The 16,350-nt window shown below is 42.0% G+C and overlaps 2 protein-coding genes across 3 annotated transcripts in view; both read left to right on the top strand.

Moving 5' to 3' along the window:
• The window catches only part of necap2 (NECAP endocytosis associated 2), a 5,601-nt gene extending 3,922 nt beyond the window's left edge, over positions 1-1,679 (top strand). For both annotated transcript variants that reach the window (XM_035661446.1, XM_035661447.1), the window contains exons 6-8: positions 271-409; positions 505-589; positions 779-1,679. In XM_035661446.1, coding sequence (XP_035517339.1) covers positions 271-409; positions 505-589; positions 779-824 — 270 coding nt within the window. In that variant the 3' untranslated portion in view covers positions 825-1,679. The remainder of the gene's footprint in view (positions 1-270; positions 410-504; positions 590-778) is intronic.
• Positions 1,680-5,302: 3,623 nt separating this feature from the next.
• The window catches only part of LOC118327883 (rootletin-like), a gene marked incomplete in the record, with an annotated part of 20,365 nt that continues 9,317 nt past the window's right edge, over positions 5,303-16,350 (top strand). Inside the window, 23 exon segments of the mRNA XM_035661392.1 lie at positions 5,303-5,606; positions 5,904-6,030; positions 6,114-6,259; positions 8,146-8,337; positions 8,416-8,496; positions 8,613-8,704; positions 8,784-8,949; positions 9,046-9,152; positions 9,294-9,521; positions 9,633-9,723; positions 10,186-10,272; positions 10,348-10,560; positions 11,615-11,814; positions 11,928-12,110; positions 12,648-12,792; positions 12,894-13,040; positions 13,475-13,705; positions 13,994-14,187; positions 14,267-14,394; positions 14,605-14,774; positions 14,890-15,069; positions 15,253-15,387; positions 15,495-15,638. Of these exon segments, the coding sequence (XP_035517285.1) occupies positions 5,550-5,606; positions 5,904-6,030; positions 6,114-6,259; positions 8,146-8,337; positions 8,416-8,496; positions 8,613-8,704; positions 8,784-8,949; positions 9,046-9,152; positions 9,294-9,521; positions 9,633-9,723; positions 10,186-10,272; positions 10,348-10,560; positions 11,615-11,814; positions 11,928-12,110; positions 12,648-12,792; positions 12,894-13,040; positions 13,475-13,705; positions 13,994-14,187; positions 14,267-14,394; positions 14,605-14,774; positions 14,890-15,069; positions 15,253-15,387; positions 15,495-15,638 (3,444 nt within the window).

Here is a 16,350-nt window from a genome sequence, read left to right as displayed (position 1 = left end):
ACGTAGTGTAATATAAACGCTGGCCGCCTACCTGTAATCAACCTAAGTCACTTCATCATGAACCCTGCATCACTGGATAAGGAGGAATAAAACTGGAGGTAGGCTCAGTAACACTGCTGCATGTGCTGTCCTGTATTGTCAATATATACGGATAATATGACTTCTTAATGAATCCCATACCTATAAATTTGATTATATATGATCATGATTTTATGAAGAAAAAATAAACAAATCAACATTCAGAAACTGTCGTAACTCTGTCTGTCACAGAACATCAAGAAGAAGGAAGCAGGCGCCAAAGCGCGGCCCATGGGTGGCGGCCTGCTCCCACCTCCTCCAGGTGCAAAGGCGGGAGGAGTCATACCTCCTCCCGAGGGACAGCAGACCGTCTCTGAACCGACCAACACTGGTGACCACCGTTCTTCTCTATCAAATCACACTTTTTTAAACATCTGCGTATGAATGAAACAATATTCATGCTTTCTCATTTGTTTTCATTTCCAGCGGCTCTTTTTGACTTTGGGTCCCCCGTCCCTGCAGCCCAACCCGGCTCTGACATGTGGGGAGATTTCACATCCGCAGGCTCCAAGTAAGTTTTGTTTCCTTTTCTTTTTCCAGAAAATATCTTCTTTTATTTTTGTCCGTGTACTCATCCATCGTGTCCGTCTGCATAAATTTGGTTCCATTTCGACAAGTTTTTTTTCTTTTTTTTTTTTTTTTTTTAATTCTGTCCCTCTCCATCACGGCTCTCGTCTTCCACCCTCCTCTCCCTCCACAGCTCCAGTAAAGATGCTGTCAAATCAGGATGGGTGCAGTTTAGTTGAGTTGTGAGAAACGTGCACACACTCAGGTTGCATACATTCCATGGACAGGACGATTGTGGAAACAAAAGAAAACTAAAAAGAGAGGAACTGTTAGCAAACTTGACCGGCTCATTCACTGCACCTGTTCTGTAAAGAATCTGTTGACATAAACTAAAGCCCGCTGACCAACACTCTCTGGAGGAACAAACAGTGAAATGTATATATTTTTTACAATCTTATTCATATGCAGTGGGGGGGTCTTTCTTTCCCTTTCACTGTTAATCTGTCCAGAAATCAGATTTGTGTCCCTTTATAGTCTCGTCTTTACAGCACAATGCATTTGTTTTCCTGCTCCGATCATGCAGTTATCTCATTACACCAGCACCACTCATCTCAAGGTTGTTTTTTATCATTTGGAAAAAGGTAAATGGTTTACCTACTGAAGTATCCATGTTTCTTTTTCTCTTTTTGCTGTATACCAGTACGTGTGTTGTTTCTGTTTCCTAGTACTTTTAGGAGATCTTGCAAAGCTATATTGATATTTGATTATGAGTTTTACATTTCACCTCTATAGCCTTCATGAAAAGATAACAGATTTTAAAAATCACGTTGTTGAATAAAAAAAGTCATGATTGCCATTTTGTCTTTTGTTCAGAGTTTGAAGAGTTTTTTTTTTTTTTTTTGGGTTTATTCATGTTTGTTTTTGTGTCCGACCTTCATGTGTCTTCGCCTCGTGTGTTGTTGCTTTTTAAAAATGTGCCTTTTACCAAATTGACACTTCCTTCCTTGTTGCTAATTTGCATTGAGTATTTGATTAAGTGCCTTTCTGAAAAAGATCTCTTCTTGTCTTGTAAATAAACAGTATATTTCATCGGCTCTTGTTTTGATTTATGTTGTAAAGTAGTCCACTCATGAGATTGTAGAGCGTGTTCTCCATTTACAGCAGCAGTATGTTCTGAGTGTTGGACCCATTAAAAGCTTTTGGCATGAAGATGTTCATAATACGAGGAGAACATAGAGTACTGTCTTACTTTCAATAAGTTTCAGTTACATAATCTAAAGGATTGTTTTTAAGATGGCTAGTTTTTATTTTTTCTTATTAAACTTAATTTAGGAAATGTTGATAAATTGTCTTCAAGTTATTTTATTGTTCTGAAATTGGTCATATGTCCATTTATTACAAATCATAGATTTAGCCAAATTTTCTGTCTTTTCCATGTTTTGAAACACCGAAAGTGATTTCTTCAATAGTAATATATGTTATTAGGATTTCTTTGATTCTTTTATCTTTTAATTTTATCCAAAGCTACCAGACAACAAGCCAGTGTGGGTACTTTGTATCAGCCCCGGTTTATACCTCATAAAATTATTGCACTTAAGACTTTTACTTTGGACATTTTGAGAAGAACAGAGATAAGACACTATATTTGTGAAAAATAAATTAATAGTACAACTTTGAAATACATTTGGTGTAAGTTTTTGAAACTACGTACAGAAATGACCAAATGTCAGCTAAACTAATTAAAATATAAAGATAATTTAGTCATATTTGAGGTATGAAACTAAACAGGAGTTCTGGGGTTCAGGAAATAATAATTCACATAATTTAATAATAATAATTATTTGGTAATATCTAGATGCGATAGACTAGTTCCGGGTATATTTAGGATTATTCTACTAATAATCTGTATGAAAACAAAACAATGTTTAAAGAGGGTTTCCACTGAAATAATCAGAACATGAATCCAGCACGATGACAGACGGCAGTGTGTGTCTGCAGACTGCTGCTGAGTGAACTGGAAGTCCCTCCCCGGAAAAAGCATGGAGGAGATTTCGGAACAAGGCAACAGCGCCTGCAGACAGCAGCTGACACACTGAGTATACCCGCTGTGGATGAGCTCTGTTTCTGCCTCTGTGGTCCTACAGCCCGCTCACAGGGATGGAGGGTCGGCCGGACAAAGCTCATCGGACTGATCTCTCGAGGTGAGACAGTAAGTGAGACAGGGAAGTGGATGTTGTGAGTGCAGCGCAGCACACAGTGGATGTCGCTACATGAAGCGGGTTCATATCCAGGTTGTTGTTTCCACAGCAGCGCGCTTGTGTTTGTGTCTCAGACTGCTGCTGCTCAGAGACAGTAAACCTTTATTTATAATCTGTTTAATTTGCTCTGATGCTGCGAGGTTTAACGTACAAGACCCCCCTCCTCTTCCTCCCTCCTCTTCCTCCCTCCTCCTCTATCCTCCAACTTTTGAAAACTTAGGCGTGTCCCTTTGGATGTACTCTTCATGTAGTCTGCTGCGGTTGCAGAAAGAGGATGTTGGTGATCAACTAAACACACAGTAGATGTTCCCTTTATGTGTGTGAGAGAGAGAGAGAGGAAGCAGTTGAAGTTGATTCCTGACTAGAGATCAGAGTATTTATTCATTTGTGATGTATTAATATTATAATACCATGGCTGGTTGTGAACGTAAAGGCTGATTGAAATGAAGCTGGAGTGAAAAAGTGTTGAGTTTGGGATGAACTGGTTTGTCTGTGGAGGTGAAAGATCAACAGGTGTGTGTTTATTTCATCAGGTGAAAGCTCACATGAAATCAGTGTCAGTCATCTACCAACAGGCCAGCTGGGGGCGCTACAGATGTTAAACAGCTTAAACTAAATGGTCTTGGTGTGATCAGTTTCATGTAGGGATGATATATTGTGTGGCTCTTATCTCCAAATGTACTGTTATACTTATGAGGACCTCTTTAAACGTTAGACCCCGAGGGAGAGATGCAGTGATGAGGGTTAAGGTCAGTGGCTGGTGAATGCATTTTGTCAGTGAGGGTCCTCACAAGTATACAACTACAAACAAGCGTGTTTGTGTGTGTGTGTGTGTGTGTGTGTGTGTGTGTTCAGGCCGGGCTGGGGGTCTGGTCCTGACACAATGATCTTCTTGTAACTATGACAATCCAAACACAGAGCGGTGTTGTGCAGACCCCCTCAGCTTAATGCTGGTGTCATAGTTTTATATTCACGTGTCTCCAGGCTCCTTTTGAACAACACTGATGTTACATGTACTAATAATTACTTAATGTGTCGAACTTTAATACTACTACTAATAGTACTGTAAACTGGGACTGTTGTAACACATGGTGACTTCTTGTTGCTCTAAAACTAAAGCTAATCAATTAACTATCACAAAAGACAAATAAAAGCAGCAAATCTTCACATCTAACGACCTGTTTTTTTTTCTGGAAATGAACAACAACATTTAAACGATGAATAGATTAACAGTGTTGATTGTCTTTCTTAATCGACTTAATTAACTGTTTTAACTTAACACATTGTTGTCGACTTTAAAGACGAAGGTGTGTTTGAGTGCGATTGATATTTTTATCTCCATTATGTTTTAAGTTCTGTGAGCTCAGTTTTTGAACGTACCAACCAAACCAGTCTTATCTGTGAATGTTACCAACATTAACTTTAGTAGACCCAAACTCAAGGATCTGCAGTTGTGTTGATTCTGTAGGTCCAGCTAACTGAGGTTGATTTACGAACTGGACAAATCGGGCAACTGCCCCACCCCAGGACCCCAGAACCTCAGGAATTATGTGGTAATTTGATTACTGATTAGTGTAAATTGAAATGGAAAGGGCTTTAAGATGGCTCCTGCATTTTTACCCAAATCGGAGGGTCTCTACGGGGCATCGTGTCAAAATCCAGTTTTAATACCTTTTAATCTTTCACATTCTTAAACCTGCAATAACATTTTTTTTGTCTACTTGGGAGAAGCAGAAACAAATGGGAACAAACTGACTTATCGTCCTCTTGGTATGCTTTGTATATAATATATAATATAAGCCATACGTCAGTACGCTAAGTTACGTTGAGTATGCACGGCTGCATGTAAACAGGGATGTTAGTGGAATATTAACTTTCATGAACCGCTTTGTAAGAAAATAGTCTTTTTCAGAAAATAGTCTTTTTCAGAAAATAGTCTTTTTCAGAAAATAGTCTTTTTCAGAATAAGGGCAAAACTGCAGTATTTTGTGCACGTAAACAAAGTTGTGTAGGTTCACCATAAAACTTTATATTATAGCATATTATAACCAGACTGAGTTGGGGAGCACATGGGGCCTGCGGCTGACTTTTGCCCTGGGGCCAGATAACCGGTCAATCCGGCCCTGCAGCTGTGCTAAAGCTGCATGGTGGGTTGTTGGTTCTCACTGGAATTGGCCGTAAACTAACAGCATTAACTTATAGAAATATATCTTTGAACTAACTTGCACACAAAAACACAAACATAAACATTTAGAAAGAAATTATAAAAAAAAAAGGAATATATGGTGAGAACAGGTTCAAGTTTTTTTTCTTGAATGGTGAGGACTATTAAAGTTTTATTTCGGCCTGTCTTTGTTTTGGTCTGGAGGGTTTTTGAATGAGAGCAGTGAGAGTGGAGTAGTGGAGGAGGAGGAGGAGGAGGAAGAGGAGGAGGTGTGCGTCTTAAACCCTACTAATCCTACTGTCCTCAATCTCTGCCTGCCTGTACGGAGGAGGGGGCGACAGGACTCACACTCTCTGCACCTCTGCGACCAAAACTTTATCGGCTCCGACAGCAGCACATAAACCAGCTCCAGGTTGAGAACTGTCCCCCTTTTTTTATCGCACTGGACGGCTGCAAAGCGAAAGACGACCCGTTCAGCCTGTGAAGAGGTCGCGTTTACTCGGAGTTAATCCTCTTCGCTGGAGGATTTTTAAATATCTGCGATGAGCGCTGGGGAAAACTCAGACACCGACTCCAACAAACTGGAGTCTGTGATACAGGTGAGACACACCGGGCCTTCCTCCATCCCCCGACCCCCCCGACCCCCCCTCATTATGGCTGATTTAACACACAGTGCTGGTGTGTGATGTGACAAATAAAGCTGCTGGCTTATGTGAGTGCTGCTTGGTTGTTGTTGGAGGACATCCTTGTGTTTCACTTCCATCATCTTTCAGTTTATTATACATTGTTGTCATTGCCTGTTTATGTTGTTACGTGTTTTCTGGGGCTGTCTTCAATGTCAATTTATCTCTAAGTGTCTCAAAAGGTAAAGCAAATGTCTGTGTTTTGTGCATCAGAGGCTGGAGGAGAGTGTTTTGTCTGAGGAGAAGAGGCTGACCGTCCGGGGCCCTTCACCAGATGCCCCCCCTACATGCTTGCCAGCACGAGTACGAGAGATTGTCACAAAGAACCTCACCGATAGCTGTGAGTTGCCACACTCTTTATCTCCCATTGTGTCAAATGTATTTTTTGTTCTTCTTTGCCTGAGTGTCGTCCCTGTCTCTCAGCAGCTGGAGCCATGTCCTCGGTCATGTCCCTCCAGGAGGAGAACCGAGTGCTGCAGGGAGAGCTGGCGAGGCTGGAGGACCTGCTGGCGCACAGCCGGGCGGACCGAGACGAGCTCGCCATCAAGTACGGGGCAATTAGTGAGAGGGTAAGGCAAGACGCCGGGACAACAGCAAGCAAACAAACTGACTGCAAGGTGGAGCGGGCAGAGTAGGAAGAGTGAGTTGAGAATTGGATTTAAAAAATAAAGCAGAGAGAGATGCTTCATATGGCTGTGAGTGATGTCGCAGTCATTTATCCTGACTGACCGATGTCCATCATCTGCACCCTTTATATGAAAAGTAGAAGTGAAGAGTATATACACCTAAAGGGGATGCAGAGGCACTTTCCCCTTTTTTCCCATTTCAGTATTTCCCTGGTGTTTCTTTGTCTGAGATTTGCTGGTCTCCCAGGTGATGGGGGCTGGAATGAACTGAAGTGGAATGTTGCCATGGCGTCTGTCACCCTGGGCGACTGTAAACAGGGGCTTCAGTGGAGAGGAGAGGAGGCGTAGTGGTGGGTGGGCGCCGCATCTCGTTTTGGGTTGAACATTAGTTACTACAGGAAACACGCAGGGCTGCATCCCAAAAACAAAAGACAGCTCAGATGAAGTTCTGTTTCCTTTCACAGAAATACGGTCCCTTATAAAACTCTGTTTATTAAACATTTATTAAACAGCACGTCCTTGTAACACCTATGCCAGAGCAATGTTTGTCCCACATTTAGTAACATGTAGAAACTTCTCTAGGTTAGAAAGATTCAAGGAAGAGAGTGGGCTTAATAGTTGGTCTCCACTTTGGGAGGCTGAAACTCTTGTTGTAGTGCCGGGGTCCCCAAACGTGTTCAAGTCAAGGACCTCCACAATAGATGCACATTAGACCACAGACCCCAAATTTGAGTGGATTTTGTCTTAAGGTTTTTATTTTAATTTTAGGTCTTCAAAGTCAATCCATGGTCAAACTGTGATTACAATAAATTACAATCAATCAAAACAACCCTATTTCTTGTTGTTGCAAATTCCAGAAAAAGTGATAAAAGTTAAAATACTTCCTGGTTTTAATGGGGACCCGGTACGAAACCCACTCAAGGTCACCCCAATTTGAAAAACACTTCTGTAGTAAGTGACAAAAAGAAGTTGGACGTTTTTTGTTTAGCTGCAGGGTTACAGATGGCTACTTTATTTTTTCATACATAAACAGTATATTATATCTGTCGTCCAGTTTTCATAAAAATAAAATACACAATATGTTACTGGGGGCTACAACTATGAGTGCAGCCACACAATGAGCAGGAAAACAGAACAGTGTAAAATCTCATCGGTCATCGCTGCCTGCTAGTTTATGAATTATTAATACTTCACTCCAGTGTTTACAGCATTCACATCTCATGGAGTTGGAAAAGTTTACAAACTTTCCCTGCTAGTGATGTGATTATTTGTGCATAATCACAAAAAAACCTACTATTAATGTCATATTAATTTTAGTAATACTCCCTTATGAAAAAACTGAGTCAGGGTCTTGTAGGTCCTGTAGTGAATGTTACTGGATTAAAGGCAGGTATTAAATATCACAGAGATAGTGGAAAAGACACATTTTACAGAATATGTGATAAACTCCTGTGAGAATAGCCATGTATTGCCCTCAGTAACTTTGCCACTAGAGCTCCAGAACAGCTACCAAAGGAAACTTGTGGTGAGATTGTTTTTGCCAACTGCGGTTTCCAAGGTCAAGAATAAACTTTCACTCTCACATTTTAAGCCAACATGGACGAGAAGTCCTTAAAGTTCTCAGACAATCCATGACAACTGGACAAAATCCATTTTCTGAAGAAGATTGTTTGACGTGATAGAAAACTTTAAGCTCCAAAATACAGAGCATGTTGGGATTTACAGTACATGGTGGTGTTCGGCTAAATTCACATTCAGTAGATCTGTGACCATCTATGAAATATGTGTCACGATTTAACCCTGCCTCTCACTATTAATTACACCCACAGCTGGAGCAGGCGTTACGCTTTGAGACGGGAGACGGGGACCACGATTCACTGGAGTCTCGCAGCCTGGCGCAGCAGAACGTGGATTTGCGCCGGCGGCTGGACGAGGAGCAGGCGGCCTACAAGCGCAAACTCACTGCGTACCAGGAGGGTCAGCAGAGGCAGGCGCAGCTCGTGCAGAAGTTGCAGGCCAAGGTAGGATTGTTTTACTCTTAAGCTGAGATGTTGTCGTCTGGCTGTTACAAGTCTGTAATAGTTCTGCTGCTACTTCAGGTACTCCAGTACAAAAAGAGGTGTGGGGATCTTGAGCACATGCTGCAGGAGAGGTCCTCAGAGCTGGAGAAACACAGGAGTGTGAGTGGCATTTATTGATAGATTTATCCACACCAACATTACACTTTCCATAAATAACTTATATAAATAATACCTTAACTTAAATAACATTCAAACTATCACATCTTCTCATTTAGGGCCACAGTGAAACATCTAATGGTCGCCATCAAGACGATTCGAGCAGCAGCCTTGAGGATGCTTTAATCCGTCTGGAGGAAGAACAACAGAGGTGATTACATTCTCCTGGTCTAGTGTGCGTTCTTTTTTTTCCTCGACTTGCTCTTCCAACGTCATGTATTTGTTTCCAGGAGCAGCAGTTTGTCTGCGGTGAACGCCATGCTGCGAGAGCAGCTGGAGCAGGCCGGTTTGGCCAATGAAGCTCTCAGCCAGGACATCCGCAGGCTCACCGCTGATTGGACAAAGGCCAGAGAGGAACTGGAACAAAAGGAATCTGACTGGAGGAGAGAAGAGGAGGTGAGGAGGAAAGAGGGATGCTTACGAAGCATTTTAAATGGAGGAAAAATGTAAAGAGAATTAACTTGTTATTTCTGTCCCCGGCTTCCCTCTCAGTCCTTCCACAGTTACTTTAGTAGTGAGCACAGTCGACTGATGGCGCTGTGGCGGCAAGTGGTCGGGTTTCGGAGGCAGGTCTGTGAAATGAAGAGCGCCACTGAAAGGTTAAGATCAGCAATATATTTATTTATTTATACTATTTGCCAAAAGATCCTATTTCCTGTGTTCTGATTTGAATCTCATCCTAAATGGGCACACGCATCCAAATTTAATGGTGCTTAACTTTTCCTTCTCTCTAATCCCAGAGACTTGTCAGATATGCGTAACGAGCTGGCTCGGGCGTCCCATTCCGCTCAGGTGTCCTGTTCTGGCCTGTCCGTCACGCTGCATAGCCGGGAGGGAGGAGCAGCTTTGGCCCTGGAGCGAGAGAAAGCGCTGCGGGTTCAACTAGAACAGCAGCTAAGAGAGCGAGTGGCAGAGATGATGAATCTTCAGACCAGGACGGACGCAGAGAGAAGTGAGCTCAATGTCAGGTTAGTGACTGTCTTGAGCTCTCTTATTGGATAAGTTCTTAGTGATTGAACAACGTTTTCATGATGCTATTTTAAATTAGTCTTAATCTGTATTATTGTGTCAACTTTCAGGTTGTCAGACTCGGTGCGAGAGAGCGAGAGACTAAAGGGCCAAATTGAAGAGCGAGACAGAGAAATCGTCATCCTGACCAGGAAGCTTGAGGTAAGAGGTTGTTTATGTCATATAGTCAAAAATTAAAAAAAACACATCAATGAGTTGATCCAGCAGACACAGTCCTGCCGACGTAAAATGCTAATTTCTCCAAATGTGTATCAATCCGCAGCTGAAATTAGCTATTTGCTCCTGTTTGAGTCAAATTTGTGTCCAGCTGTTTGAGGAATAGTTTTATCCTTATTTAAAAATGAAACTATGTTATCTCTACCTGTTTTGTCTTCAATAGCAACTAATTAGCTTGTAGTGAGTCACAGTAGGGAGGTCAGAAAGTATTGAGAAACTGGCTAAAGCATTCATATCATTTTGGTCTTTTTATGAGATTTGTTGAAAATAACAAAAACAAAGAAAGATTCCAGCCTTATCCTTAAAGGCTGTAGTGTGTTTGAGTGGTCAGTTGCATTAATCTTCATCCTCCAGGCGTCTGTGCTTCATTTCTTTGTTTTCCTTCAGGAGCAGAGTGGTAATGATGAGACTGACATGCAGGTGATGAGATCTCACACTGAGACATTGTTGGACACTCTGCGTGACATCGCTCAGGTAAACAACTACACACTTACACACTATTTTACATCATTAAGATGGACGTGACTCATTTTTATTTTCTTTCATTAGACCGTTTTGTCAGACGGAGAGTCGTCTTCAGAGGCAGACCAGGACAACTCCGGGGCTCCACTGCTAGCGTTGATCCGTGGCTCCTCCCCTCGCCGCTCCTCCTCACCTCGCAGGTCATCCTCCCCCTCTCGGCCCTCCTCGCTGACTCCTCTTTCTGACGCAGCACTGTCTGCTCTGCGCTCTGCAGTCACAAACAAGACGCTCCAGCTGCAGGTGACATGTTGATTTTGAAACCGTCAATATGATAAAGAATCACTCTCACTGTTTACTGTTTACACTGTTTTCATTTCATTACAGGAATTGTTTCAGACATATAGTTAATGTTTTGTTTAAGCTAAAAATAATGCTGATTTTATGCTTATACTTGTGATACGTTTATATTGGGAGGATTTGGATATAAATGTCCATATATGTTAGTCTTTAGTTTTTATACCACTGGTGAGGTGCCTCTAGTGGTACACGGAGGAATCTCAGAATTTTTTCAATAAAATGAAAAAAACAAAACAAACATACAATACAATAATAATAATATATATAATAATAATCAAAATACAACAAAATTCTGAATAAAACTACTTAAACTATGAGGTCACTAAAACGTAATTTAAGTTTTGCATTTAAAATGAATGGTTAAAAAACACCGTGGCATGAAACAGGAATTTTTGGGAAGAGATGTGTGGACCAGGAGCAAATCTTTTCCAGTTGGCTCCGGTTGTTGAACCTGCTCCGTTCAGGATTCAACAACAGTCAACAATAAATAATCTTATTAGGAATAAACCTTCCTCCTGCGTGAACTGTCTGTAGCTAAATACGGTCAGCATGCACTACTGTATCTTAACGTCATAATGGTGATATTTGGAGAGCATAATATTTCCTGATATTAACACTGTTTTAGGCAATAATAACTGAGAGATTGGACTATGACTACATTTATTTAACCTTTAGGCTCCCACAGCCACAGCTGTCTATTTATTAGCAAATAAATTAAAGGGTCAGTTAACTCAAATAACCAAGACCACACTTTCTCACTTATACCTAGTGGTATCATGCCGCATGCTGATAGTTTTGGTTTTGTTTGCGCAAATGTTTGTCAGTGAGATTTCTGCCTCCATCCATATACAGACACAGTTAATAAAATAAAATTAAAATAAAATGCTACTAATCTACAACCCTCACCAATGAGTTTTCATTGGCACAACTTTGTTTTTTAAGAAATAGTCTCAAATAGTCCTACAAACAAAATACTCAACTCCACTTGTGTTTGCAGGATGTTCGAGGGCGTCTGCTCTCTGCACAGTCCTCCATACAACAGTTGCGCAAGCAGATTTCAGAGACTGATTTGGCTAAAAGAGATGCAGAACAGCGAAACCAAGCTCTTCAGAGAGAGAGGGATGCTGCCCAGAGAGAGAGGGAGACCACACAGCGAGATAAAGACCGTCTGAAGCAGGAGAGAGACACCCTGGCCAGGTTTACAGACAGTTATATCACCTTTTACAATCTGCCTCTAATCCTTGAATCTTGTAAGTGTATGTAACTATAACTCTACAACACGAATGTTCTCCTTCACACATTATTTGCAGTGAGAAGGTGAGCTTGGAGAAAACTGTGCAGTCGGCACAGAGCAGCTGCCAGATGCTGCAGATGGATTGCGAGAAGCTTCAGCTGACTGTGTCTTCCGTGCAGCGAGAGCGAGATCACGAGAGGGAGGAGAAAGAGGCCGTCATTCAGGAGAGAGACCGGGCGAAGGCAGAGACTCAGAGGATGTAAGTAGGGCTAATTGATAGTGATGTGATGTGGAGACTAATCCACAAAGTCTTGTGCAGCCAGCAGACAGTGCATATACTTACAGGAAGCCATTCAAAAGATCTGTAATCTCATACAGAGAGATCTTCTTTTATAAACCCCTCCCGCCTCGTTCTACCAGTTCTCTGACCTCCCTTACAACCCCAAACATCAGTGAACAGATGTGTTATAAACCCCTTATCCAAAGCACCATGGCACCACCAATACCATTAAATTAATTTTCCACATATCAGACAAGCCAGTTGACTCAGTTTCTTTGTCAGATGGCTGAAAAAGCGTACATTTTTGGACTTTTTTTTACTTCTTGTACACGTTCGAAAATCTAAATGAAAAACTGAGAAAATTAAATTAAATAGTGGAAAAAACAGTGAATCACAGTACTTCTGTGTATGTATGCGTACAAATAATCCCCCTGAACATGACAATATGTCTAAGTCTCTTATCAGTCGCCCAGAAGTGTATTGTTACAGTACAGGTTGTGTATTGTTTTGCTACAGACAAAAGCAGTGGGATCAGAGTGAGAATCGAGCCTCTGCTCAGCGTGGAGAGCTGTCTGTTGTGAGGGAAACACACCAGCAGGGGGAGGTTGAGAGGCAGCTGTTGGAGGGAGAGAGAGCCCAACTCTCTGAAGCACTGGCTCGGGTAAGAAAAAGAAAGTATATGCTCATTTAACTTTTGTAGATTTAATATACTGTGTTGTCATGTTATGTATGATTTTTGCATGATGCTCATTTTTGCTGCAGGCTGAGAGCAGGAACGCAGAGCTCTCTCTGCTGCTTAACAAGCTGCAGTCTGAGGATGCAGCTCTCAGGGACTCTCTGGCCAAGATGGGAAGCATGAATGAGGGTCTGGCCCAGGACAAAGCTGATCTTAACATCTACATTCTCCAGGTAAGGTCATTTAAGAATGTATCTGACCTCTTAAAGGGTTCAGTACACCTGAAGAATGGCACGTGCATGACGTGCATAAACTAGGGAAGGTGTAATGGTATGCCAATGTTCATTAGAACTAAATCGTTGAATGTAATTTGTCCTTATAAATAGACTTTTTTCACAGCAGAATTGTAGGGTAAACACAGGTGTTACCAGTGATACTAATAAAGTTATGTTTCACAGGTCAAACAGAGCCAGGGTGCTGCTGTTGAGCTGGAAAGGCTCCACTAAATGAAATGGAACTAAACCTTAATTAATGTTATTGGTAACACCTGTGTTTACCCTACTGTTTCAAGATGGCTGCTGTGAAAAGGGTTCATAATGTCCTTATTAATGTATTAATAATAATATATTAATATAATTAACGTCTGAGTCTTCACTCCGTCTGTAAGCTGGAGGAGGAGAAAGCCGTCCTGCAGTCTCAGAAACGGGAGGCGGAGCAGGAGAAGTTGACCATCAGAGATGAGCTGGTCCGGTTGGAGCAGGATCGGCTGGAGCTGGACTCTGCCCGCATCACGCTGCACCACTCGCTGCAGGACGTTGAGCTAAGCCGGGTGGGGATGGAGGCAGAACTCCAGAGTCTCAGGGCTGAAAGACTTAAGCTGCAAGAGAGAGTCACCCAGGTACATAACCTTTAAATGATTATGTAATATAATCTGTTAAGTCCGACCCAAAAACCTAAATACTTCTTATGCAGATACAATTATGTTTCATAGATGTTTATTATCTGGCTAAAATGGCTAACTATGAGTAATATAAGAAGTCATACCAATTTCTCAATACCATGAAATGACAGAAAAGTCCATTACATAACATATTTCCTGGAAATACCACACGAGAATGAAATTTCTAGTTTACATATGGTTTCTCATTTAAGTTTGTTTACCCTCTTTTTGGGCTTTTGTTGACAGCTTTGTGGCGAGGTGACCTCTCTGGGATCCGAGTTGAGTCTTGCCAGAGGAGAGGGCCAGAGGAGCGAGGTGGCCTTAGAGGAAGCAGGCCGGAGTCGGTCAGAACTGGCCCGAGACAAAGCAGCGCTGGTCGTCCAGCTGACGGCGTCTGAGAGAGAAAACACTGTGCTGTCAGAGGAACTCACTGCTTTCAGGTGTGTGTCGTCGTTGTCTGCCGATGACATTTTTCACACGAGTCACGAGTGTGTGTAACTTGTGTTCATGACCCTGCAGGTCCGAGCGGGAGTCCCTGGAAACCAGTCTGTTCGAGGTGCAGCAGCAGCTTGTTCAGGTGGAGTCTCGTAGAGAGCAGCTGGAGACAGAGAACCAAAACCTTCGAGTCCGCTGTGAGACTGCAGCAGGTGAGTGACAAAGGGGCAGAAAACATACAAAAGCAAAGACGACTTTGAAGAGAGAATTAGATGAATGAATCAGAAAAGCGAACCAGATTTAAGCTATGACACAAATGTTCATGTTAAGATGTTTGGTATCATGGGGCAGACAGTAATATTACAGAATAAGAACCTAATGATCCTGTGTCCCTTCTCGTGGATGTTTTTCTGGATTTACAGCTGAACTGAGACGTCTGCGCTCAGATGGAGAGAATGTGTTGGCCCAGGCTGAGAGGGAGAAACAGGCTCTGACTCAGGCTCTGAATGCTGCTCAGCTGGAGGCCCAGCAGGCTTTACGCAAGGTCATCTCCGAACATCAGGAGGAGGTGGAGAGACTGGTCTCAGAAAAGGTCAGAAGGTTCAGTGTTACTTAAAACACTTCCTGTACACCTATTTTTGCTTTTTGGCTAAGGTGCTGATGACTGTTTAATCCATGTTTGTGCTCTTGGCGGCTCTGTTTCACAGGAAGTTGTGCGGCACAGCCTGCTGATGGAGCATGAGGGCACTCTGAGGAAGCTCAGGCAGGAGGCAGAGGATCAGCTCCAGAGAGCAGAGAGAGAACGAGAGGAGCTGCAGGATGAACTGAGGAGTCTCCAGCATGACAGAGATCAGAGTCTGCTGCAGGCTGAGACTGAGAAACAACAGGTGTGATCTGGGTTCAAGCCTCTGTAAGAAACTGTGGTGCTGTAAAGGATGGGCTCGGTTTATAATCGCTTAACAGCCGATGAAAACAGTATGATTGTAAAAGAGTGTACAGTAATTATTTAACAGGATTTTGCAAGCCTTGCTTCATCAGACTCCTAAAAAGGTTTTCTCTCTCTTTCCCAGGCTCTTTCTCTGAAGGAGGCAGAGAAAACAGTTTTGTCTGACAGGGTGTCCTCCCTGCAGGCTGAGCTGTCAGCGGCAGCTCTGGAGGCCGAGCGGATGTCGAGAGAAGTAGCCCATTACAAGGAGCAGGAGCAGGTGATTTCCTGTCTGAGTTTATCCTTTGTTGTTGTTGAATTATCTTCTATCTAACACACAAGGAAGCATAAGGAAGATATACTAAATTGACACTTTAATTTACACAGATCAGAGTCGGAGCTCTGACCAGCGAGCTGCTGGAGCTTCGCTCTCAGGTAGAGGAGACGGCTTCTGTTCATGAAAGGGAACTGCACAGTCTACGAGAGACTTGTACGGATCTTCAGTCACGTGCTGATGTTGCTCTCAAAGAGGTAGATGATGCTGTACAAATGAGAATATGATTTCTGTTCACATTCATATTCATATCTACATTTATATACACGTAGTGACAATCATGGGATCCATGTGCGGTGTTATTTTCATTAAAGCAGGGACAGTGCAGTCAAGGGAAAACTGTGTTTACTGCTGAAAATTTGTGTTCCAAACACTGAAAGCAGTTTAAAGTTTAGGTGAAGTTCCTGTAATAGATTGAGGTGGAAGAGTCAGTTAAAGTTTATTAAGTAAAAGCTGAAGTGTAAGAGCTGAAAGCTGTTTAAATGAACTGTCTGAACTGTGGAAGCTGTGGGAGTTAGAAGAGCTAAAGAAAATAAGTTTTTGTTATTTATTTATAGAGCTGACACTTGAAAGGATAAAATACCAGTTGATATGTAATCACTGAAAGAAAACAGGTTTATTGCCAAGTAGGTTTGAGTTGGTGTTTCGTTACAAGTACTGTAAAAGATAAATGAAGAGTCCTTAAAATTTGTTATTGTAATAAAAAAAAAAATGTCAGCCTGCATCTGTATGTGGATCTTCATCAACATGCATGTAGTGATAGATGATCATGAGAGACATGCTCCCTATTATTAGTAAATTAATTTACCATCCAACCAGAAGGGCCAAAGAAGTAAAGTGCATAGTAATGTACATATCTATAGTGGTAATATATAGAATAAACAGAAAGGGGTATATATATATATATAT

The sequence above is a fragment of the Morone saxatilis genome, unplaced genomic scaffold (assembly GCF_004916995.1).
Source record: "Morone saxatilis isolate NCDOM2014 unplaced genomic scaffold, NCSU_SB_2.0 Contig18, whole genome shotgun sequence".
Taxonomy (NCBI): domain Eukaryota; kingdom Metazoa; phylum Chordata; class Actinopteri; family Moronidae; genus Morone; species Morone saxatilis.
The sequence above is the reverse complement of the archived record's forward strand: the minus strand, read 5'-3'. Positions and strand labels throughout refer to the sequence as shown.